Source organism: Mytilus galloprovincialis, chromosome 10, assembly GCF_965363235.1.
Source record: "Mytilus galloprovincialis chromosome 10, xbMytGall1.hap1.1, whole genome shotgun sequence".
Lineage (NCBI taxonomy): Eukaryota > Metazoa > Mollusca > Bivalvia > Mytilida > Mytilidae > Mytilus > Mytilus galloprovincialis.
Window position 1 is genome coordinate 78002802 of NC_134847.1, and position 27983 is coordinate 78030784.

The 27983-nt window shown below is 33.1% G+C and overlaps 1 protein-coding gene across 1 annotated transcript; it reads left to right on the plus strand.

The window, feature by feature from the left end:
- The first annotated feature begins 15133 nt into the window (after positions 1–15133).
- On the plus strand, positions 15134–27651 carry LOC143048452 (kyphoscoliosis peptidase-like). Its single transcript, XM_076222140.1, has 5 exons — positions 15134–15243; positions 15482–15790; positions 18760–18875; positions 24330–24452; positions 26354–27651. The coding sequence occupies exons 2-5, from the start codon at positions 15506–15508 to the stop codon at positions 27642–27644; spliced, it is 1815 nt and encodes a 604-aa protein (XP_076078255.1). The 5' UTR covers positions 15134–15243; positions 15482–15505; the 3' UTR covers positions 27645–27651.
- Positions 27652–27983: the final 332 nt, after the last annotated feature.

Consider the following 27983-nt stretch of genomic DNA (forward strand, 5'->3'; position numbering starts at 1 on the left):
GTTTTGACAAATGTTCAAACGAAAATTGTACAGTGGATGAATTATGGGATATCATGTAGTAATGAACACAGTGTTGTTAAACGCAAGAAAACTATGTACATTTGCACTGAGATCTCAGATTTGCATTATCTCGTTGCCAAACTTATCCATAACGATAATGAATAATATCTGGGAGTCTGGAACGTCAGAAAAATATACTCGATCTGAACATGAATGAAATATTTGCCACTGGACGAAAGGCTACAAACAAAACCAATCATATGTTCCGTCTTCAAATTATATTAACAGTATAGTCAGTATACCTTTCCAAGAAGAGAACTTCTCATACATGTACTTTTCATTTTAAAATAAAGTATATGAATCAGTGATGTGAGTGTTGGATGATGCCGTTAAATAGTTTTGTTTGAAAAAAACCATCATGAACTACTGACTTAAAAAGTCACTTTTTGTGACGGTTCATTATTTAATAATTTAAGTTTGGATGTAACGGGTCTTCTGTCGTTATTGTGTTATCAGCGCCCATAGACATAAGTTAGTCATGTGACCGTAATGTCATCAACGTTTTTTCATGGTTTGGCAAGGTTTAAAATGGAATTTAGAATTAAATTATAAGAAATGACTTATTATTTTTTTCTGCTTATTCGAAATAACATAAAAAATGTAGTGCACACTATTAAAAAACCCGCTTCGCACATTTTTACATTAAAAAAAGCAAAATGATCAGTTTTGGCTGATGTAGCCATATATGGTCAGATTTGGTTGATGCTGTCAAATATGGTCAGTTTTGATTGATGCAGACACATATTTTTGTTACATGAGTCAGTCTGAGGTATGAAAACTACTGATGTTTGTTCAATTTCCAATATTGCAGTTATTTATATATACTACAGTAAAAAAAAAATAAAACTGAAGTACTGTGCAACTATATAGACACACAAAAAAAGCAAATATGGTCAGTTTTGGTTGATGCGGTCAAAAGATTTTATTATACACTCAGTCTGAAGTATGAAAACTACTGATATGTGTTTACGATTGAATAAAAAGAAGATATACTGGCACCATAAATTCATGCGAACAAAATTTTGAGGTCATTGTTTTCCAATATTGCTGTAACTTGTATATTACAGTCCCTCTTGACCTAAAATTATAACTGAATTACTGTGCAGCTTTATAGATTTGCAAAAAGAAAGAGCAAATAAGGTCAGTTTAGATTGATGCTGTCAAAAGATTTTATTACACGACTCAGTCTGAAGTATGCAAACTACTGATATTTGTTTACAATTCAATACTTTGAATAAAAAGACGACATGCTGGCACTATAAATTCATGCGAACAAAATTTTTAGGTCATTGTTTTCCAATGTTGCTGTAACTTGTATAGTACAGTCCCTCTTGACCTAAAATTATAACTGAATTACTGTACAGCTATATAGATTTGCAGAAAGAAAGAGCAAATAAGGTCAGTTTAGATTGATGCGGTCAAAAGATTTTATTACAGGACTCAGTCTGAAGTATGAAAACTACTGATATTTGTTTACGATTCAATACTTTGAATAAAAAGAGGACATGCTGGCACTATAAATTCATGCGAACAAAATTTTGAGGTCATTGTTTTCCAATATTGCTATAACTTGTATATATTACAGTCCCTCTTGACCTAAAATTATAACTGAATTACTGTACAGCTATATAGATTTGCAGAACGAAAGAGCAAATAAGGTCAGTTTAGATTTATGCGGTCAAAAGATTTTATTACACGACTCAGTCTGAAGTATGAAAACTACTGATATTTGTTTACGATTCAATACTTTGAATAAAAAGATGACATGCTGGCACTATAAATTCATTCGTACAAAATTTTGAGGTCATTGTTTTCCAATATTGCTATACCTTGTATATATTACAGTCCCTCTTGACCTAAAATTATAACTGAATTACTGTACAGCTATATAGATTTGCAGAACGAAAGAGCAAATAAGGTCAGTTTAGATTTATGCGGTCAAAAGATTTTATTACACGACTCAGTCTGAAGTATGAAAACTACTGATATTTGTTTACGATTTTTAAAATACTTTGAAAAAAAGAGGACATGCTGGCACTATAAATTCATGCGTACAAAATTTTGAGGTCATTGTTTTCCAATATTGCTATAACTTGTACATATTACAGTCCCTCTTGACCTTAAATTATAACTGAATTACTGTACAGCACCCTTTTTATGGACGATCAATGCATTTGAATGAGGACAATAAATTTTAGTTGGACCCCCCCCCCCCCCTTTTTAAACTGCTGGATCCGTCCCTGGTGGTTTGGGCGGGAATAACGTATTACATTAAGGTCAGATAATTTTGTTATGTAAAACGAGTCATTCTGACTCCCCGAATGACAAATGTAACATAAATGAAATAATAATGCCCCCCCCCCCCCCAATATTAACGGCTTAATTTATGTTCAAAAAATGAAAGAAAAACAAATAATTTATGTAACACATCAACAAAAGAAAATCACTGAATAACAGTCTCCTGACTTGGAACAGTCACATACATGCAGAATATGGCGGGGATAAAACCGGCAAAATAGCAAAATTCTTTATTATATTAATCGCTATTTTGCCGAAGTCTTTATATTTAGACAAAGAGTTCTTAATTTTAAACCAAATCAATTCTAGCCGTAGAATTTATAAATCAATTTTAGTTGTAGGATTTATAAATCAATTCTAGCCGTAGAATTTATAAATCAATTCTGGCCGTAGAATTTGTAATCAATTCTAACCGCAGGACTGTTCTAGAAGTAGAACTGACCAAAGATTTGGTCAGTTCTACGTAGGACTGTCCAAATCAGTTCTAGGTAGAACTGACCAAATCAGTTCTAGCTAGAACAGTTCTCACCTAGAACTGACTAAAAGGTGTCAGGCTGACAGTTCTACGTACTGTCCTAGAACAGTTCTCCTGACAGATTCTGACAGATTTAATGAGAGGTTAGAAGTGATCTCCACTGTATATACATTTATGTGTGTGAAAAAATGCAAAACCTGATGTCTCTTTGACAAAATCCCCGTTTCCATACTCTATTCTTGGCTATATAAAACAAAATTTAAAGCAATAGATGCACAAGTAAAAAATGAAATGAATTTTAGTGTGCGTATTGTTATGCGTTTTCTTTTCTACATTGGCTAGAGGTATAAGGGGAGGGTTGAGATTTCAAAAAAACAAATTTAACCCAGCCGCATGTTTTCGCCTGTCCCAAGTCAGGAGCCTCTGGCCTTTATATGAGTATTGTATGATTTTTAATTTTAGTTTCTTGTGTATAATTCGGAGTTTAGTATGACGTCCATTATCACTGAACTAGCATATATATATTTGTTTAGGGATCAGCTGAAGGAAACCTCTTGGTGCGGGAGTTTCTCGCTGCATTGAAGACCTATCGGTGACCTGCTGTTGTCTGTTCTATGGTCGGGTTGTCGTCTCTTTGACACATTCCCTATTTCCATTTTCATTTTTTGTCTCTTCTGGGATAATCGAGGCATATCATCACTCAACACATGATTGCGGGTCGCTTGCCTAACTGTAATTGTCAAAAAATAACATGCATATTCAGAGGAAAAACACAAACAAACAACAATTGATTCAATAGGTAAAATATCCAAATTCGCGCGCCTGCACACATATTGAACCCCACTACAATGACACATTCTGTATATTCCTGTCCGAAGTAGGTAGCCTGTAATTCAGGGGTTATCGTTTGTTGTTTTACATGTTGTTTGTCATATTTGTTTTTTGTTTATAGTTTTGTATATAAATCATGCCGTCAGTTTTCTCCTCTGAATTGTTTCTTTTTTGTCATTTCGGAGCCTTTCATAGCTGACTTCGCGGTATGGGTTTTTCCTCTTTATCAAGGTCGTGTCATTTGGTTTCTGGTGGAACGTTGTCTTATTGGCAATCAAACCACATTTTATTTTCATATATGTTTATAATGTTTGTTTTAATATTTTTAAACGCTGATATGAAATGCATAGTAAATTTAGTTCGTTAATTAAAGTTAAAAAATCAATCGAGTAAAACCATTTTATTTCAAAGCTGATAACTTTCCAATGATTTCCAATGAAAATTGAATAATTCGTCATAGTTGTCACTTCAGATTGTCTTCTAAAATACATATGCAATATGACCAGATTTGAATGGTAAAAACATTTTCCAACTCAAATGAAAGTATTTTAATAAATTCTGATTTCAAAATAAAGATTCAATTCTGGTTACTGTGATTATCTCGTCATTGGATCACAGCGTTGATTGGTTGATTGGTCCATTGTTTCATAATGTTCATTGATCACAGAATTTAAAGATAAAACAAATGTGGAACACATTATCTATTTAAGACCAATCGTAATTTTAGTTTATGCCATGGGTTATCTGCAGACTGTGGGTCTTCTGACCATTCTATCAGACAAACACTATGCCAGATTGACGAAAACTCGGCAGGTACCTCTTGTACAGCAGTTCCAAGATTTAACACTGTTATTTGAACATGTTTGCATGCCATTTCATACTTTGCTCTCTCTATTTCGTATTGAGTCCATTCTCTGTCGAGTAACCCGGGAGTCAACACGAATATAACTTGCCGACAAGACCCAATTGCTTCAGCGATGGATTCTATATAAGACTTTCCAGCAAGCAGATCGCGATCTTCGATGCACAATTTAAGTCCCCATCTTCTTTCTATTTTATGCGCCAAATCATACTTAACCCAGTCTTTGGCATCCTCAGAATAAGCAACATATGCATCATAAGTAAAATTTAAATTCATTTTTGATTCGATAACAGTTTTAAATGTACGATAGATGTAGTATGCTATGCGCCACCGGAAGTTGAAGATTACCGCGAATATAAAAGCAATTACAGTAAATGTTACGAGTAAAGATATACCAAAACGTAACCATATTCCCGCATTACAGTCAGAATATAATTCGTGGTACTGGTCGTATATCTCAGAAGTGCCTTTTATTTCGCCATTTGATAATCTGCATGAATAGTTTTTGTTCGAGATATTCTGATCGTCTGGGTCTAACTGTACCTTAGTGTTAAATAACCAACTGATAAACTGTCTATTTTCACACGTGCAGGAAAACACGTTTCCAGCTAACAAAAGAATAATGTCTTGCTTTTGGGATAAAGAGTCTAACCAATCAGTGATGTATTTACTGATACTCACAAGATTGTTATTCTGCAAGTTTAATTTTCTCAACTGTTTTATTTCCAATATGGCGACGGGAACTTCGTGCAATACGTTATTTGATAAGTCTAGTTCCGTTAATTTTGTATTTTCGACAAATGCATCCTGCGGTAATGTCCACAAACTATTATAAGATATATCGAGAATTTGTACTGATGGTATCAGTGTAAAAAGATATTTACTGATTGCCTGACTTTTTCCGAGTTCCACATGTCTGAAAAATGCCTCCTCAACATTGTTGAATGGTGGTACAGACTTCTTATTTAAATACAAAGATGCATCTATTCCAGACATATTAAGCGATTTCAAATTATTCTCTCCTTCAATTTTTAAATCTGGGAATTTCTGAAACTGGTAATATGACATGTCAAGTTTTTCTAATGACGACGAGTTTCTCACCGTAAAACCATCACCACAGCTTTGTCTAACGAAATGTGAAAATCTCAATATTTTTAATTTCGGAGGAAGAGATATAATTGTTCTACCAGGTCCATTGATAAATCCTTCACTGAAACAACCAGTGGCCTCGTAATCGAATGATGTGTTACCATTAGGTATGTGCAAGTACGTCTCATTGCTAAATCTTATTGGGTTATACGAAAAATCAAACAGAACTATATTTTTTAAATTATGAATAAGAGTAAGAATTTCTTGCATTTTTCGTCCAATATGAAATGTGAACCTGTTCGCGGATAGTACTATATTTTCAAAACATGCTGGGTGGTCATACGAAAGTAACGAATTCTCACGAAAATCAACAATGCCATTATCAGCTAGATTCAATGTTTTAACACAAATAGTCCTCAGATATTTCATCATTTCACTTGTAATAACAAGTGTGTAAGGAAATATGTCATTATCTAGAAGTTCATAGCTTACTCGTTGAAAGTTTATGACATCCATGGTGGTATTTTGAAAAGAGTGCAATAAATCCAATGCTCGTATTAAATGAATATGTGTATCCGCTAAATTAAGCACCTTTAAATGCTTAAAATATTGAAGAGAACCATAGTGTACATCCTGTCTAAGTATATAATGGCATCTCATCAAGTGTAGTTCTCGTACCTTCATAGTGAAATGTTTGAACAAGTCCTTTGGCATTGCAGCTAATAAACAATAATCAAATCCCAACACTTCCAGCTTTACTAGACTTTCAAATTCTGGTCCAAAAACGGGGTACGGAACAAGGTCCATATATAGAATTGTTAAATTGGAAAGTAAAGAAAATGAAGCTCCTGGGTATGTATAATTAGTCCGAATTAGTTTTGCGTCTTTCATATTCCGACGAATGTCCAGCTTGTAGAGGTTACTTGAAAACTTAAACATTTCTGGATGTACTTGGTTTGATATGTTCCTTATTGTATTTCCCGAAATATCCAATACTGTTAGCTTAGTTAATGGATAAAAGACTCCCTTTTCAATACGATTTATATTGTTCTTACTCACAAGCAATTCTTTCAGATTCGAAAATTGTACAAATGAATCGTTTTTCAAGACGGTTAGTAAATTTTCACTCAAATCCAACACATCTATGTCTTCCGGTATATTTGGTGGTATTGTCTTTAATTGCAGATAACGACAGTCAGCCCTCTTATATCCTTCACTATAAACTATTTTACATGGCTTGGCTAACACTTTCCCGAATAGTAAAAATACAGCACAAAATATATAAATCAGTTTCATTTTCGTGTTTTTCTCTTGTTTCTTTTAAAGTATTTCATTCATGTAATTACAAATTATGCTCATATTATATTGGAGTGCTTCCTTGTTACGGTTCTTTTAATATATTTTTAAAAATCGTTCATCACAATTCATTTAACGCTTTTAAAAAGTATAGAACTTGAGTATAAATAACAATGACACGGAAATATAAGTTATAAACAAAACATAAATACCCATACTTTAAAGGACGACGCTTTTATTATTTCCTGACTGATTTTGTAAATTTTGCAAGTCTGTAATAATCAGAATATATCTTTAACATATCTAAATACAATTATCTAGATTTGTTTCTGTCAGTACATGACTTGTATATAAAGATAGAAGTTAACAAGGAAACTGGTCATGCTTTAGGAGATTTAAATAAGTGAATAGTTTGTCGATGTTCGACTTTGAATGATCAACTGAACGTTTCATCCAAGTGTTATTTTTATAAATATATTGTCAATAATGTATGTTTACAGAATTATCTAACTAAACATATGAATTTTAAAGTGTATTTAACTCGCCTTAGATTGTCATCTCATACTTTGTTTGTTGAAGTAGGCCGTTATCATGGGGTAAATAGGTTAGATAGAAAGTGTACTCTTTGTACTTTGAATATCACTGAAGATGAATTCCATTTTGTGTTACAATGTGAAAGCTATAGAGACTCGAGGAGACAGTTTATTAAACCTTATTATCATAGACGTCCATCGTCGTTCAAATTAGTGCAACTTCTCAGCACTGAAAATGTAAAAGATTTGCGTAATTTGTGTAAATTCTTGTTTAATGCACTTAATCATAGGACCAAACTGTTATTGGTCAATATTTGATATTTATTTGCTTCTCTGATGTATTATGTCATGTTGTGTTATAGAAATGTATTTGTATTTATTGCACTGATAAGCATAATGTGCTTAAAGTAATAAAGAATTGAATTGAATTGATTGATTTGTGTTTGCCACCTTAGTACGGCGATCCAATATATAAGTCTATATCCCACAATCTTATAGTTATGAAGACAACAATGAAATTGAAATTTTATTCATATATTTATTAAAAATCAGTAATGGAAGATATATGATTACCATGTATTTTATTTAGTTCCTTCATGTGTTCCCAAAGTCAGAACATATACGGAAGCTGTAGTGTGTTACTTATTAACATTATATCATTCAAGAAAAAGAACATTCAAGTAAAAAAAACTTGATGACAACATTTTTTGATTATTTAATTTCTTTACTTATTTCATAACCCATCATCCCACCCTTCACTGTGTACAGTGTTCTATGTCCCGAAAACTTATTTCCTTAACGTTTGTGCTATTTTCACATTCCTTGATCGGTGCGAGGAAAATAGTTCTTCTCACTAGTGAAACATTTGTTCTCGGCAAATGATTGGTCGAAATTTAATTGTGACGTCAAGTGTTTTTGGTTTCTTTTGAAATTTCCTATTATGACGTCATATAAAAAGGCGACTATGCCTAACGACGTCACACAAAAAGTACACAACTTTCTTCAAATCTTTGTAAAGGAAGGCTAAAATCATTAGGAAAACAGATTTCGCCACTATAACTCGTCTTTTACGATATTTCACTATTCTCAACAGTTGAATTTTAATTATTTAAAAAGCTCGGCAAGTCTCCCGCTTTAAATATTTAAAAGTAACTGTCTCGAGTGGAGAAATATCTTATTACACTTGTTGCAGTGGTTGAATCTATATCCTTCCCATTGCTGAACACTGCAATTATCAATATTATAATCCTGAATCATGATAGAATATGCGTCGTTGGTATCTTTATTCCTAGATCCCCCTTTTTTCTCCCATTCTAATCATTGATACAAAAATGAGAAGATGTGATACGAGTGCCACCAAGACATTTTCAGTTAGCAATATATGTCATTATCAGGCCTTCGACAATGAGAAAAACCCATACCGCTATCCTCTATCGTATATACATTGTAGCAAGTTGGAAAAAATCCCGATATAACAATTAAAAAGCAACTAAAACCAGAAATTAACGGCAAGATGTATGTACCAGTCCTGAATGTTTGCCAATTCATGTAAAGCATGCAACAATCAAACAATTAATCTGATTTATGTACAATATTAACAGAAAACAAATAAGATTCGTAGCCACAAACTGCAACCGCTGAATTACAGGCTCCTTAAATTGTATTATGTTTGAAAGGCTAAAAAATGTTGAACTTCCTACTTCTATCTTCGCAACAAAATACGTATTAGGATGTGTAAGCATGGTCTCAACAAATAAATCGTGAAAATGAGTCCGTGAAAATCTAGCTAAGAAAAAGAAATGAATTTTACATCAATTTGACTTCAGCACTATTGCGGAAGATTATTTGGCAACTTCAGCCATGTTTCATTTACTTTGACTACGTTGTAGAGTCTTCTGGATAAAGTTTTGTCATTTTAATTTCAACAATTGTATTTAACTATAAAAAATGCTTATAAACATGAAAGAGAGGAATCTATATTTTCAGCGAAGGATGGTAATATTAATTGGACATCCCAAAATTGATCGACACCTAGGGAATATGGAACATCGTGTCTACTTCTATATAAGCGTATACTTGGTTTATTATATTATTATACATATATCACCTTTACCAAAAGGTGAAATTAACATATTATACTATCGAACTGATCATGAATAATTGTCAATGGTTCTATCTTTTTAAAACAAATTGCGTCATACTATCATATTTTGTTTCATATGAAAAAAGAATCGCGTTTTTTTAAGGAAAATATCGCAAGGAAGTGTTTCATAATAAAAGCATATCGCTATTCTATCAGGAAAAACCGTCGCACTTTATAGAGAAAATATAGCACCATATAATATCATATCAAGCGTGATTATGACGTAGAATGCGTTCTCATTCCGCTTCTTATCCAATTTGTATCTTTAGCCAGGTAAAATTCGACCGAGTATATAGCGACTGTCCCGATTCTACAGAATGTAATCCGACAGAGATCAGACAGTGACCAGACAGTGAACCAACGCTGACGGCAGTTATCCGTTCGAAAACTGTCGGCATAATCCGGATAACCAGGTACTGTCGGAACGTGATCATATTAATGTCCGCTCTATCGCATTGCAAACGGCTTTGTCTGGTCTCAGTCGTATTGTATTCTGTAATTGTCGGGACTCTGACGTGGGTATTATTGACGAATTTCGTATTAATAACGGGACTGTTCCGGAACGGTTTCGGCAAAAACGGTTCGAAATCCTCACAATCTGGACTCAATCGGCAGAAAAACAGCAATGAAAAATTTCTTCAGATCATTCTCGTTCCACAGGACACCGTCCAGAATACACATAACATTGTTAGGATTTTGATCCGATACAGCAGAATCTGTCACGACATAGGAACGATTGTAATCCGACTAGACAAAATCGGCTGAGTTTCCCCGAATGTTACGGGACGCACCTAACTGTCGGGGTGCTTCGCCAAACTATTCGGACCCTTCCCGACCCGTAGGAATCTGTTCGAAATTAAACGACTGCGTTCAGACAATGATAGGACATTCCAGATAATTGCGGATAGTAATCCGACTGTTTCATTTTTCGTTTCATATCGCTGTCTGTTCTAGAACGGGAGCAATAATCGGCAATGTGTGAACCCCGCATTACATAGACTGTACTGTGTTTGATTAAATCTTTATATTCTAAATGAAACCTATATGTTAAGTTGATTGGTCAGTTTGTGACACAGTCAGTGATTAACTATTTTTTTAAGTAATTACAAAGTCAAGAATGTTTCTAAAGTTCAAATGTTCGAATGTTCACAAACTGTCTTTAAAGTTGAATTGTTCGAATGTTCAATATCTCACACGTGATCGTATAGTGTAACTGTTCAGTCCTGATGTAGTACGTTCGGATATTAAGCACATGAGTTCCAGCCTACCCACGAGGGGGGAGACCTTGGCGGAATCTCCGGTACCAATCTGTCCAATCTGTCCTGATCGAATTGTCGTCTAATCGAATTGTGTCCTTGAAATCCATTGAGAGATCTTATATAGTCCAGTGGTCCTTACAAACGGTCCATAGCTGTAGGCCGGTTACGTAGTCGTCTGGTTATGGACATGTTAGTTCACAGTAGACATGGTCATTTATTGGCTTCAGGGTATATATGTCTATAATATACGAACAGATTGTTATTAGTGTCCAAAGGCTTCCTGCTGATTAATATATGGGACACAATTGTGTAACATAATGCCTCCCATACTTATGGAACGAAAGTTCAATAAAATACGGTATTTTTCTTCCTGTAGGTTATTTTAATAGCTATTGTAAGGTTTCCGGTAACCATCACCACATATCTAAGTTTATATATATAAAGTTCTATAAGTCCAATATCATAATATAATAAGTTCATCACATTCATCTAGTCCAATATCTGGATATATTTACACATAGTTCATTCGAATCATAAGTTCAATATTTCAGTATACATAGTTCAATGTTTTATTTCCGTCACCATCATAGTATAATGTTCATCAACTACTGGAAAGGGCGCAAATCTTTGTACAAGTGTCAGTCATCATCATCTTCATTACGAAGTAGTTGACGCATCTAGCTGGTTAGTTCGTCCTTCTTAAGAGGCTGTTAATAACATCGTCATTGGGTTAAGTTTCGTCCTTGAGCAATGGCGAAGAGGAAAACATCAGTCTCTCTGGAAGCAGTAACATCTGTTCCAACCAAATGCGTTGACACCATGTTGTGCCAACTGTTCGTGGCATTAGAACCAGAACTCGCACCTTTCTTTTTGGCTAACCAAGATATATTCTTAATAAATTAACAGTACAAAATATGGCTATTGCAATGACGATCGCACCTTAACCCCACTGATAAATTAAAACTTATTTCAATTTGGAAAACTAAAAATTGTCAACTTCCCCTTTGTTTCTTTTTTTATTATTATCATCAATCGTCTGGTAAATCTCCTTTAGTTCTCTTGGTTATTCAAGCCTAGCTAAATTTGATAAAACACTTTCTTTGTATAATAAAATAAAAACTATCAAGTTATCTGGTTAAAACAAAAACAAAATAAATAAAAATAAATAAATCTTGTATACAACTTCTACAATTTTAAGAATCTTATGTAATAAAAACAAAGATTCGTTTATCAACACAAGACATAAGCAATATATTTAATAATTTACAAAATAAAAATCAATTTGATCATTTTATATAACCCCTACACCTACATGATACTAAAATTATACGTGTTACTTTGTTACCAATTGTAATACTTTTACTTATTTAACTTTAGTTCCTCATTAATTAATTTTAACGCTAAACATAAAATACAGACCACAGATTTATTCTCATCACTCTTAAAAGAAAATTAAGATTCCATTGATAAAATTTTAACTATATCTTGCCCAATTGGTTACTGACTATATTTCATATTTGACACGTTGTTGAGAAAAAAAATGTCGTTCTCCTTAATCTTTTACATTTTTCCAAAAATAGTATAAAGTGTCCTTATTATAATGATCCCTTTCTTTTTTATATATATCTAATATTTTTTTTTTTCATTTGTTTTAAAATTTCAAACCTACTGCCTACCCTATTTATACATTTCAATACGGCTCAGCGTTAGGGTATAGATTGAAATCTGATTTTAAAACTTAACTAACATCTTAAAAACTAAAACAAAAAAAATCCATGCCTACTTATGAACAAACTGACACATCGTTAAGATTCTTTCTTCAACTCCTTAATTAATTATTTCCTTATTCTTATCTTAATTTCTAATAATAATCCTCATATTAAAGTGTTCATGAAAAATTTCAATTTTACTGTAAAGCTAGTTTTCCTTTAATATCAATTATCTATTTCACTTAAATTTTCTCGTTACGTTCGTATGTCTCTCTTTTTTTTTTTTTTAATTTAATATCAATCTACCACAACAATACTAGTATGTAAATCCCTTAGGGCCTAACATATTTATGTGCTATTTTCTGAAGATACGTCTCTTTTCCTATTTTAAAACAATATGTAAATATGGCGTAATCTAACACCATAAAAAAACTTGCACCATTTAATTACTAACATCACTTATGTTAATCAACCGAAGAAGGGGTTGGAATCTAAAATTATAGACTATTTGTTTTCTCTAAACAAATGTGCGTACACACTACCAACCTACGTAAACCCATAATAATCAATGGCTAGAATACGCAAACAATGTATCCTCAATGTACCCTTAACTTCATTTACCAAAGGTTCTAATTCAACCTTCATTTACACCGGTGCTCTACTAATTTTACGTAAAACATATGTTTCCTAGAATAATTGAGTGTATCTTCAAAAAAAAAACCAACCCATAATATGACCAAAAACCACCATTAAATACGGAACAAAAAATACTAATGTATCAGACATTTTATCTTTTTACAAATTTACTTTAAACGAAAAACTAGCTTCTCTATAACTTCACAGAAAAAACGGTTTATTTTTTTAAGAATCATATGTGTAATCTATCCTATCTCTTAAACAACACGTACCTCACAAAAAATAACACAAAAAAAAATAACCTTTCATTCTGATAAAAAAAATGTGTATAATATTCATAATTTTTAAATTGACCTATAATACCTTAAAACACTCAATAAAAAGTTTTATTTGAACCATATCTCGTGAACAAACTTCAGATTTTCAGCCTTTTAAAAATACGGCCTCAATTCCTTTAAAATCAAAAACTTTACTTAATATGTGTGGCACCATCCCTTGAAAAGCCATTTCTACTGGTAAACTTCAGATTTTAAGCCTTTTAAAAAAATACGGCCTTACTCCCTTTAGAATTAAAAACTTTACTGAATATGTGTGCCATCCCTTGAAAAGCCATTTCTACTTTTTGTACTGACATAGAAATATCTTGATTGTCCATTAAGAAAAATGAAAGTAACTGAGTTCTTACCTCTTATATTCCTTCGCGTTATTTTAGACAATCCAAGTCGATCGTGGTCAAACGGCATCAAATCGTGACTTATGTGACACAGTCAGTGATTAACTATTTTATTAAGTAATTACAAAGTCAAGAATGTTTCTAAAGTTCAAATGTTCGAATGCTACAAACTGTCTTTAAAGTTGAATTGTTCGAATGTTCAATATCTCACACGGGCACGTGATCGTATAGTGTAACTGTTCAGTCCTGATGTAGTACGTTCGGATATTAAGCACATGAGTTCCAGCCTACCCACGAGGGGGGAGACCTTGGCGGAATCTCCGGTACCAATCTGTCCAATCTGTCCTGATAGAATTGTCGTCTAATCGAATTGTGTCCTTGAAATCCATTGAGAGATCTTATATAGTCCAGTGGTCCTTACAAACGGTCCATAGCTGTAGGCCGGTTACGTAGTCGTCTGGTTATGGACATGTTAGTTCCCAGTAGACATGGTCATTTATTGGCTTCAGGGTATATATGTCTATAATATACGAACAGATTGTTATTAGTGTCCAAAGGCTTCCTGCTGATTAATATATGGGACACAATTGTGTAACAAGTTGACTATCGACTTTAAAATTAGTGCAACGGAAACGTTTTAATAATAAATTAGTATTGTAATAAATAGATAAACAATTATACTGTATTTATAGCAGTGATATGGTCTGTCTTTGAGTTTGTCTCTCAAACTCTAAGCTATATGTACATGTACATGTAAACCTCTCCATTTTGGTTGCAATGCCTGTACAGTATCAGCGTGTGTTTAACTTGTAAGATGCTAATAAAACTTTTGTGCTGCATGTTTATATAAACTGATATGAACTATTGCTTTACATGTTTAATTTATGTGTATGTTTTGTTTTACTATTGTTCTGTCGGTTTTAAAAGCTTTAAATTAGCATTTTGAGAATGTGTAAATACTAGTTACTTTTAAATCCGACTCTGATAATTCTTTTTAGAATGGCATCAACATTTTCTTTTTAGGTTTACTTTTACTATGTGGAATGTATACTGTATTATTGATGATGAGACGTTAATAAATTATTATTGTATTGTTATTGTGAATTATTTACCTGTATACAAAAGTATTAAATGTTGTAGAAACGTGAACACACCTGTACAATTATTGAACAAACAAACAATAAAATAAGTAGAGATACATGTATAAACTCGATTGTTGTCTAATTTCAATTAATTGATAAGGATTAATATTTGTACTAAAAAAATATAACAATATTGAAAGGTCAATTTTAGATAGTAAGAGCGGATTTTCATTGAACATAGTGGACTTTGTTGTAATTGCCAGTGATTAAGACGATTTTTTTCTACATGTAATTAAGGTATGTCGACTTTATTTTATATTTATTTGCATATCAGGTCATGCCAATATTCAAGCTAAGACTGAAAAAAACAACACACACATGACTTGAAATTGACGCTTTAAAATATTCACAAAATATTATTTTACAATTGGGGTTTATAAAAAGTGTAAATAGAATTGTTTTATTCTCAACTATTGGGTGCGGTCCAATCATGTAATGTTCTTCTTATTACCTACGTGCCATAAATGTTTCACAGGTTCTAGAGATTTAAGCTGAAGCCATGGGTTGTAGTTCATCATCGTCATCTGGTACGGGACACTCGATCGAAGAAGTTAAAACCCAAGAGCAGTTTTCAAACCAGAAAAATGGAGTAAATAACAATCCCACAGAGGCTGTCGACAGATCGCAAAGTGTACAGGCATCACCAGTGAAGACGACGAACAATGACCAAACAATATCACACAAGCAAACAACGGGCAATGATAAAGAAAAACCGTCAGTAAAATCTGATGATTTCAAACTTGATTTTAACGAATTCAAACATATAGATGAATATGCCAGACAGGTATTTATAACCATTATACAACTACATTGTAACACTGGGTGGGATTTACTTTGCCCCCTCCCCCTTTTAAAAAATATGTTGAAATATGTTCTAGAATTTTGTCTACTACATGTTCCTAAATAAATAGCCCTTTTCGTACAAGTTGGAGTTGGGACAGGGTTGTTGTTGGGTTGCTTTGCACATTTAGACAAACGATTATTTAAATGCTGATTTTAATTGTTAAAAAGTTAAGCTGCGTATATCGGTATAGGTTCGCGCGTTTTCAGTTATTGCTGCTTTGAACGCGGCTGCTGCATAGAAATTTGAAAATTTGACTCCATGCACATTGTTCTACATGTTCGAAAGATTTAACGTTATTTGGTTGATTTGTACATGAAACTGTAGTGAGTCTAATGTTTTTTTTTCGACAGATCACAAGAAAGATCAAATTGAATGAAAATCTGTTTTATCATTAATTAATTTGAATTATCCAATCTTAGTGACCATGTCACGCCTTTTAACAAATTGAACAAAGCAATTAGTGAAGGTCATGTTAAAACATGTTAATTAGCTAGCGGCGATCTACATGATCAATTGATTGGTGTCATAACCCGAACATTTTGTATTATATGTAAAATCTACAAAGGTAAAACACATATTTGTGTTTTGTTGTATTCATGGTAATGGCAAATCTTGGTATCGTCTTAAACAATCTGTCTGATGACCAATTATTGATACTCAGAAAAAGACAACAGTTTTGTAACATCTTAGCGGTCTTGCTAACAAACACGGGTTTTGAAAATGCATTCGTGCTTTACATTAAAATCTTTATCTCTATATTAGAATTTTTAAGATTGCGGTTTGATATGCTTACTTTCTGACAGAAAATTTAGCAGCTCCAAGAACTGACTATTTCATTGTCAACAAATGATATTGACATTCACATTTATACTGTAACAGTAGATTTTGTCATAACAGTTGTTAAATTATTTGGCGTCTTAATATTCACCTACAGAATCAATTTACATTATACTAGTATGCATCTTTTGCGTTCGTTTACCCTGTCTTCCATTGAGGTTTTCCCCTTGCACTTATTGTATGCTGTGTTTGAGGTACTATCAAGAGGTCTCAGAAAAAATATCTTCTGAGAAGAGTAAGAGAAGAAAATATTTTTATAGCAGTATTTTTCAGAAGATTTTGATAAGATAAATGATTTTCTTTTAAAAGGAAGTCCATGTACACGTGTTTTATCGTAAAACGTAGCCATTCAGGTATATAAAACAAATTTCCCTTTTTTAATAATAATATGAAGTAGCTCAATACTTGAGTGAGCCACACACTGCATCTAATTTCCCCATATGTACTCGCTTTTATATAGATTAGACCGTTGGTTTCGTTGTTTGAATGATTTTACATTACTAGTTTTTGGGGCCCTTTATAACTTGCTGATCAGTTTGAGCCAAGGCTCCGTGTTGAAGGCCGTACCTTGACCTATAATGGTTTAATTTCATAAATTGTTATTTGGATGGAGAGTTCAACTTGTCTCATTGACACTCATACCACATCTTCCTATATCTATGTATATCAATTACCCTTTCAATTTAATTAAGCATAGCTAAGGGGTAATAGAAAATACATAGTTGAAATCAGTAAGATAAAATATATATTTTGTGATAATTTCCTGTAATTTTTTTTTCTTTTCTTTTTTACTTTTATTAAAAGAGGGGGGGGGGGGGGGGTTAGGGGTCCTGATCCCGAAATCCCGGACTTAAAACATGAAATCCCGAGGTCCCGAATTTAAAAAAAAAATAATTTCCAATATCCCGAAATTCGAAAAAAGAATTCCCGGATCCCGAAAGGATCAATCCCGAAATCACGAGCTTAAAAACACCATATCCCACAGTCCCGATAAAGGTCCTACCTCTCTCAAAACGTTGTTTGATGTATAATTGAACCGGTTTAAAACGTATGACGGACTAGAAAAACTACAAAATAGGGCTATACGATCTTTCTGAGGAGTCGGAAAGTTTACACCGATACCGGGAATGACAGGTGGAATGACATGGATTCCAGTCTCTTTCGAAAATCATTGTCAGATGATAAAGCTTGGTGCCGTATGGTAAATATGCACTCAGAAAGAATAACACCACAGATATATGCATGGGACTATCGTTTTTCACGAAACCATAAGGATACATGGTACAACAATATGCAGTCGATTTTGAATGAAAGTGGACTTGATTATTTCATAGGCAGATTCAGCCATTTTTAAAAAAGGAGGGGGGGGGGTCAAAACACAGGATAAGGAGATTCCAACCACATGTCCCAATTCAAATGCAATGATCGACCAAACAAAGGGGGTTCTAACCCCCGGGACCCCTTGGATCCGCCACTGTTTTTATATTAACTCGGAATGTATGGATGGACTTACAACCAAGTTTATTAGGCAGCAACCATTTGATTTTCTGGGGGGGGGGGGGGGGGGCTATGGTTTTTTTTTCTGTACAAACTTTTTTTTTTCGCCTGCGGCGAAAAACAATATATTTTTTTCGCGACAAGTCGAAAACAATTTTTTTCTTTCAATTTTAGCATTACATATAGTGGCAGCTGAGGGTGAAACAAACAATTTTTTTTTCTCAGAATCAAAAACAAATTATTTTTCTCTCAAAAAACTGGAAACAAACTTTTTTTTCCAAAAAGAACCATAGCCCCCCCCCCCCGCACAGAAAATCAAATGGTTGCTGCCTTAGTAATTTTGTAAAAGACATTTTCATGCAAAAGTATCAGATCAAATGGGAAAAAGCCGTAGAAGCTATATACCAAAACTTCGCACGTAAATAGACTTGAACACCACACATAGTGTTCAGCTGTACCTATAATCAAACTATATTCACACTGTTTATGTAAATCTTGGCATATGGTATTCAGTTATGATAAAACATTTGAAATAATCTATTTGAGCGTTTGTACACTAAATATTTTGCTTACAGGCACCAAGATCTGCCGAAGAGTCAATCGAAACATTAGCCAAATATCTTGCCCAACCAGCAAAGAATGATATAGAAGTTGTACGAGCACTTTATGTGTGGGTTTGTGAAAACATAAGGTACATATATTTTTCATGTTTCTTTTTTAGAAAGGCACCAGGAAAGGCGACATTATCTTAAGTTTGCTGCAATTTTGGTGCTTTTAAAAAAAATGGATTTGTTATGGTCGATACGTCATTACTTTTTTGCATAACACTTCTTTTCAGTCAAGATTTATTCTTTTAAAATGAAATTCCTTTGTGATAAGTATATTTGTAGTTATAAAAGGAATCGAGTAAATTAAACGGGTGATAAACTTATTAGAAACATAAATGTTTTTTGTACTTTCAAAACCCATAACATAGACTATCAATTATATTCAACAGTTTAACGTATTCTTTTTGAAAGAGCCGCAGATGTTCTACAATTTCAATAATTTGTAATCGAAATTAATTATGTCTACCTATCCTTTTTTGTCAGCTAACAGTGTCAAATATATTATGTTACATATCGATATACCAAAAAAACCGGTATCACGAAAATAAATGAATACACAGTACGCAAACCAAGAGAGAGAAAGAAACAAATTATCGAACCACATACGCCAAACAGAGCGAGACCATCTAATCCCATACAGCGTTATCGTTTGGGTTACAGTAGGACAACCGGATGTGCCTTTTTGGCCAAAATGTGATTCGGCGGCGCTCAGTAGTCCTACGCCGAAAATTGGACTTTTTTTGCATCGGCCGACGTCAACTGAAAAATGGCGCGCTTTTGTAAAAAAAAAAACATTCGTTTACGGCAAAGTACCGGTGATAAATGCTGTTGATTGTAAACACATTTATAAGAGAAAAGTATATGAGTTTACTTATTATTTTCATGTTTGAACAAAAAAAATAAAAGAAAGTCTTATTTTTTCACATCTGAACATAGAATTTCGGATTTCGATTTTCGGCACTGTAAAATTAAATAGCGATATTAAAAAGGGGTACAAAAAAAGGATATCCTTCAATTATCCTAAAGTTTTTACATCGTAATTTCGCAAGTTTTTCACATCGAAATCCGTAAAGAAAAGGGGTGTCCAAATTAGGGCAAAAAATTGTACCCTTTTTAAATAGGGTCTCGATTTTTTATAGGTTTTTCCTTGCATGGCCTGTAGAATTAGAAATTGGAAAGGATTCTCTTTTAAAGTAAATATTCATTCAACTATCAAGAATAACTGAATCATTATATATATTTAACCCCTATAAAAATATCCGTATGTGTCAATAAATTGTAAAATTATAGATTTTTTTTCGAAATTAAAGAAGGCACCATTTTCGCCTATTTCTCTATTACGTCTTTTGGTCTGCTATAATTATTAGACGATTCTAAAAAATCTCCGCCTCGGTTTTTTTTTATACTGTCATTTTATAATCGTTTGTACATAATGCAGATGTTATGAAAAAAATAGGCAATTCTATCGAGTAGAAATGGAGAACAGTCATCTTTATTTTGTATGTCCCCACTATGGGGGCGTGGTCCTCCTTTAACCTTGTTTCTGAAGTAAACGATAGCTATTCATCTTTCGAAATTAATTATCAACTAAATATCATTGACACAAAATGAATATATTTTAAGACATCAATAAATTTTAAGTGCTACTGATTTTTTTTAACAGAATATGCCGGAATCGACCCCATCCGATGTTGTGTCAATACATAGATCAACGTTGTCAATTTCCGGCGCCGAAAAAGTCAACGTAAAATGTCATTAAAAGTTGGAATATTTTCTTCTTTGTAGCAATTTTGTTTATCTTAATGTCAAGAAAGTCATGCAATATGTTGAGTCCATATAAATGTTATACCAAAACAGGCCTTACTTGGTAAACTAACAGTTTTAGGCCTACATCATCATCATGGGATTGACTTGGTGACATCGTACTTATAGTTGATCAAGATTCATTTCGTGCATATTGTTACCGGCCGCTGAGTTTTTAAAATGAACAACTTATCTGTTTGGTCATATCTTTTATAATTTTCCTTTCGTTCGTTAATACAATTATCGTTTTGTGTTTTGTTTTGTTTCTTTTTTTTGTCAAAAAGGGGGGGAGGGTACTCTTTTAATATTGTCAAAGGCATGCGTCATTTTGAGGGGCTCATGGTTCTCAATTGCTGGTTTGCAGTGAAGGTTCAATCTCTTTTCTTAGGTCATTGATATAATTACTAATTACTATATTAGTATTACATATATATAATAATATATCTATGCATAGGGGGATGGGGCGACCATTTGCTATTCTAGGTAGGACTAGGTGGTGGGAATTCGAAGAGAATCCTGGTGTGTTGATACTAATACTTGACCTTTATACCCATTCAACGGTACGTGTTCCTTTTTTTTTTTTTTGGTTAAAATTATTTGAATGAAGTATGTAAACGTTTGTTGCCAATTTTTGTAATAAACCGCATAAACAATACCATTGGAGATTTATAGTAGGATTTTTTTCTGGATTGACTATTTATTAATTTGCATCCATTGCTTCATATGCTTTTATTTCAAAATATATTTCACTTTTGCATACAGATGCAGAATATCCATTTTCAGTTTGTCTTGTGTGTGTTTTGTACATGTAGCTTACTATACGTTATTGGCTCTGCTAAATATTGAAGGTTGTCAGAGATTATTAGTTACACAGTGTGTAATTGTCCTCATACGAGAATTTATCGGGTCAATAAAATTTATATCAGGTGAGGCGAAGCCAAACCCGATATGAATTTAATTGACCCGATAAATTCCGTATTAGGACAATTGAACACTGTGTAACGAATTTATCCTGATTTTGTTATATTACATATTATTATATTTAAATTCAACATAAGGACAATATCAACCAAATATATTTTAGATATTTAATCTAAAACTGAAAAATTAAAATATTAGGACTATGAAGCAACTCATTTTTTATTTTTTTTTATTAGGCCAATGGTATAAGGGAGTTAATCCCAATTGACGTAATAAATAAGGGAGATAATTTCTATTGACGTAATAAAAAATTGTACTGAAATTTATTAAGACAATATCAGCCAATGAAATTGCGAGAAATTACTCTAAATCAGGATAATTATATTTTTGACCTTTTAGTCATTTGGTATCTGGTGAAGAGTTGTCTCATTGGCAATCATACCCCAATTTCTTATTTTCATATTAGAACTGTAATCAAGCCTTAAGCAGGCAAACTGAAAGGGAACTGTAGTACATTTTAGGTGTAATACCACCAAATCATGGTACGTCACATCCGGTTGCATACGAAAGTAGGCCTAAAAAAATATTCCCTTGAATTTGACAGTTGTAGAAAATTAACCCTGCATTTCAATGCACTTAAATTTTTCTGAGTCGTAAATATGTATGTTGGGTGTCTGAAAGCATCATTCTTTTTTTATTTGATGGTCTTATAAAATATTTTGGAACGTTAAGGTTACATAGTTACCAAAGCAGGTAACCAGTAAATAACAGTGTAAAAATTGGGTTGTCTACCCTCGGCGGTGGTTACTTTCTTATATGCAATGAAATGTAGTGTGAAATTTTCACTGTATCACTGGAAAGGATTGAACTTTACACATGCAAAGTATTTCTTTGGTTGAAATAAAGGTAAATACTGTACGATTTTTTTAAAAGTGCCAATTTAACAAAGACTAATAGGGAAAAATCAATGGTGGTATTACACCTTAATAAATAACTTCTTACAAAAATCTGTTCCATTTAAAAAAAACAATGAAATATTTCAAATGACACAATGTAGCTAGCCATATGGAATATGTTTTGTATGTTGTACATCTCTCTTTTCTCCTTTCAGTCACAGGGGCTATGTTGTATGGTGGTTGTATCATACATTTGGCATACTGGTGATCAGGATATACATATAGTAATGCAGTGTTGAATACTGAATAATCTGAATTTTTTACTAAATATGGTGACATTTCACTTATGCACATTTTAAGGTTGATGAGTCTTGCAAATTTCAAAATCCTTTTTTTGCTACACATTTAGCCCATAGTCAGCTTAAGTTTCATTTATTCAATCCTGCATAAGTTCAACAAAAATGTCTGCTAATAAACACTTGAACCACCTCGGTTACCATTCTGTACATGAATATATCTCTCATAACAAATTTCATATAAATTGCTGATTCCAGGTATCAAAATTTTCATCCTCAAGTAAAATTATTCTTCTGACAGGATGTGTTGTGTACTGAAAATAAAAAAATATATTTTGTTATTAAATTAAGTTTTTTGATTCATTTGAAAAGTAATGATGAATGATAATTATACTATATTATATTTCATTGTTATTGGCTTCTTTGACCCAAATATGGTCTGCTTAATTCATTCTCTTATTTGAAAAAAAATGGTCAAGTTTATTAAATAAAACACTTCTGACATTCTCATGGATATGATGCACATAGTGTAAGAGTTAATTCCCTTATATTGCTTTTTATCTTTATAAATTTATTTTAAATTACTGTATCCTTTATTCTTGAAATTAGGTATTAAATCCAACTGGCCTTATAGTCTGTGTATGATCCTTTGACCTATAAACTATAAATTTTAACTTCCATTCCAAATTTATTCCATTTGCAATTTAATTTACTAATATTTTCCATGGAGATCGTGAAGAACACCTTGACCAGTTTAAAAACGGATGTTGACAACTTGTGTTGGTATAATATTTCCGGAGACAAGTGCGGATACCTTAGACCAAAATCCCAATGTAATTCACCAGTAAATAGTTGATTCAATACTAGTATATGAAAAGGAAATGATGATATATATTGGATTTCAATTTTCATGTTTGATATAATTTTACACTTTATTTTTGCCGTTTAAATCATTTCTTTGGATCCGACTTATTAGATAATAATTAACTGAAATATCTGGAATAAACCTTTACCTTTTGTGTTCCTCAGCATAAAGTTTAAACATCCAAGAATGTCATAAATGCAATTTTTCAGGGTGGAATGTCAAATCGAACGTCAAATAATGGCCGCCATTACGTATTTACAACGTCGTCTAGTGAACCGTATCACTGAGCACCGAAATCCTTACTCAGGCGCTTTCGGTTGTCTTACTGTTATATAATACTAACCTTTCTCTACACAAAGAGGCGAAGCATGACGTCATCACTGTTTCGGAGTAAGCTTGACCAAATGTAACGACTGGGATCGCTTCAGGCCTTGAAGTCATATAACTTTCGAGTCAGTTTTTTGTACTCATACTCCAAAATCAACCGATCAAAAGTCTTGATTTTATGTTTGGAGCATGATTTTTGTGCTCCGAGCACTGAGAAAAGTTTTATGACTCTAACTCCTAGTGATGAAATTGCAAAGTTACCTATTATTTGATATGAGGTGATCATAGGTTGCAAAATGTTGTGAAAAAGCCACTGAGATATCTAAAAATAACACTGATATGTTTCATGAAAAAAAAACTTGTTTATAATGATTTCTTTTTCGGTATGACAAAGTAAATATGTAATTTTTTTATATTTCTATTTACCAGGTACGACACCGATGCCTACTTTAGAGGGACCCTGTTATCTCTAGCCACTAAGGGTGGTGATGTTTTAAAGAGTAAAAGCAGCGTTTGTTCAGGATATGCAAACGTGTTTGAATCCTTGTGTCAGTAAGTAGCTTTAGTTAGAGGTTGTTTATACGAATTGAACATAAACATTTGTATCAATTTTCTAGAATGTATTGCATATGAAATTACATACCACAACGACTTAAATTGACAGTAAATTGTACTGACATTGTGAATGTCTTACGAGTATTTGCAGGATGTTGAGACCCACAGTTGATTAATCATTGCAAACATAAAATCAAAATATGAAACTTCTTTCAAGAGATGTAGTATACAATTATCGTCTACCAATAACCGACAGAACAATACCAAACTTCTTTCAAGAGATGTAGTATACAATTATCGTCTACCAATATGAATAACCGACAGAACAATACCAAACAACTTTTCCTCTTTAAGACAATCCATGCATATAAAAATAAAAACATTATGTTCCGGATAATTTTAGTTCACTTTAACCTACGTAAAACGCTGACCAAGCGGCAGTTATTTCTGAGATAATTATATCATAAATCTACCAACAGAAGTAAACCATAATCACCTAGTCTAGCTAATACCGTAAAGAGATGCAAACCTCATCCATAAGCAACATCGACTTAATTCCGCTGAAAACATTCGTCCAACAAAAACAAACATCAACGAAAACATAATCAACAATGCCTTATTTGAGGTGGCAGGACCTTTTTCGGGACGTCGGGATCGAGCTCGGTATCTCGAAATTGATTCATTCGGGATCCGGGACTGATTTTTACAAATTTGGGGACCTCGGGATTTCACGTTTTTAAGCCCGGGATTTCGGTATCAGGACCCTTCCGACCCTCCCCCTTTCCCTCTTGTTTGTTATAGGGAATTTCTATCTTTGGAATTGATACACATTTTGTTGATTAGTAAAATTGGTATTTACGTGTCAACAACAGCAATGTATACTAGATTCAACAGTAAGGCGATATTTCACTCAAGAAAAGAATAAATAAATAAAATTGCAGCAAACCAATTCTCAAATCTGGTTTTAAAATGCAAGTGGGGCATGTAAAAATAAATCGGATTCAAATTCATCATTTACAAAACATTTATCTTAAAGTTTTCAAATTTAATCTGCGTTTACCTCCAAAAAAACTGCATCAAGTTTTACCCAAAATCATAGCAATATTATTTTGTTAGTATCTGCAGATACGTACACATTTGTTTTTCGTTCATTGTTTTGTAGATAAATGTTATTTTTCTCGTTTGAATAGTTTTACATTGTTATTTCGGGGCCTTTTAAAACTTGACTATGTGATCTGGACTTAGTTGAATGCCGTACTGTGACTTATACAGTAGTTGTAAATTTCTGTGTCATTTGTCTGTTGTGAAGAGTTGTCTCATTGACAATCATACCACGTCTTCTTTGTTATATGTATGCGTCAATGTATTTGAAAAATTGGATACTTATTGAATAGACTGACCTCTAATTTAGTATATCCACCTAATATACGAACGTGTTGGACAGTCAGAATTACGGTGAAATATATTGCGAACGTTCTTAATTCCGCCCAACAATCCGTTTCGTGTAGGTTAAAGTTTTGATTTCATGTAGATTTTCATGCTAAAGCGTAACACATATACCTCTCATGAAAAAACTCTTTTCGTCATATGGTACATACTGTACATCAGCCTTTTAACATATATTTCGAAGTTCTAATCAGGTCAACGTTTGGTTTAGTTCGTTTATCAGGATTTGCCGTCACTTTACTTTGTAATTTATCACACTTGTTCATTATAAATTGAACTTTATAATTATATATCTAATTATATATAACGGGATAATGCAAGCGGGCATGGTGTCTTATGGACACACATTTTTGTTTGATATCTTCGAAAGGAAGAGGGAATTTTCGCAAGTCTAGTGGAGAAAAATTAAACACTACAGAAATTGTTATAATTTTATGTTCTTTGCATTTCAGAGCACTAGGCATAACTTGTAAAAATATCAGCGGGTACTCAAAAGGATATAGTCACAAACCTGGCGACACTATAACATATAACCAGAAAATCAATCATGCATGGAACGTCGTTCAGCTGAATGGAGTGTGGCGATTCATAGAAACTACATGGGGTGCAGGTCACGTAACTAAAGAAAAGAAATTTGTCAAGAATTTCAGTAACTTTTTCTTTCTTACTCCACCTGAAAGTTTTATTTACGATCATTTTCCGTACTTGAACAACAATATTGAAGATAGTAAGGAGTGGCAGCTTCTTGAAAATCCAATCACAATAAAAGAATATTCGAGGAGACTAAAACCGTCTAAACAAGCAAAAGAATATGGCGTCAAATTTACATCTCATCCATATGAAACGATCATAGTCAACAATTCACCATGTACAATAATAGTTGAGACAACAGGTTATCCATTCCAGAATTGCTGGTATAATTTAAATGATGATAAAGGTACAGCAATCACTACCGGGGCTATTATGGTGTGTGAAAATAACAAATCATGTAAGACCACTTTACGCCCTCCGCAAAAAGGAAAATATACGCTTGCATTAAATGCAACAATAAACGATACAAATATTTCAATAGCCAAGTATATAATTGATTGTTTTGTTGTTGAACCAAACTGGAAACCTTTTCCAAACAACACTCGTTACTATGGCCCGAAACATGATTTCATTGACAGATGCTTTGAAAGGTCGTGTATCAACCCCTTCTATGAATGTAAAAATGGTAAATTGGATCTCTTATTGAAGACAATATCAACTCCTGATGTACTAGTTCAATTACACGATGCCGAAAATGTCGACCAAAAGGATTACCTGATTGTAGAGAAAAATGACTCCTCCATCAATATAAAGTCACGGTTATTAAATAAGGGGTATTATAAACTTCAACTGTTTAGCAAAGTCGACCAGTCCTACACTTTGGCATATACAGTACTCATACTAAACATTGCAGAATCGAACGTGAAATCAAAGTTTCCTATTACCTACTCAAGTACTAAAAATTATAAGTGTCAGCTAATTCAACCATTAGTTAGAGAACTGCCGGCAAATTCTGAAATCTGCTTTGAGTTTACCTCTCCAGCTTTTGAAAGTGTTAGGGTAAATAAGAAAAAAATCCTCCAAGATAGCAAAGAGAAATGGAAAGTTACAGTTTACACAGGCGAATCTGGAGAATTACGATTGTCAGGAAAACCTACAGATACAGATGACAACTCATACAAGACAATTTATACATTTGTAATAAAACCATAATATTCTTTGTCGTATCTTCATTCGATTTTTGAAATAAGTAAAAGTTATTTGTTATTTGAACAGTTGTAAGTTATCGTGCAACATTTAAGTTTGAGCTAAATACAAGTATAGAGCCACGTACAGTCAAAATGGGGTGCGTCGAGAGAAATTCGTTACGAACGGTTACAACAACTCTTCTCAAGTGGTTCGTTGATTGCAAAATTTCACTTGATCCAATATACCCTTATTTAAGCTAGGTTCACACTGCCGACCAGATCAACTCGATGATCCCGATTGTCCAAATTTCCACGACCAAGCGTGACCAAATTCTTGATCGGGCCTGTTTAATGCTTATGTCCC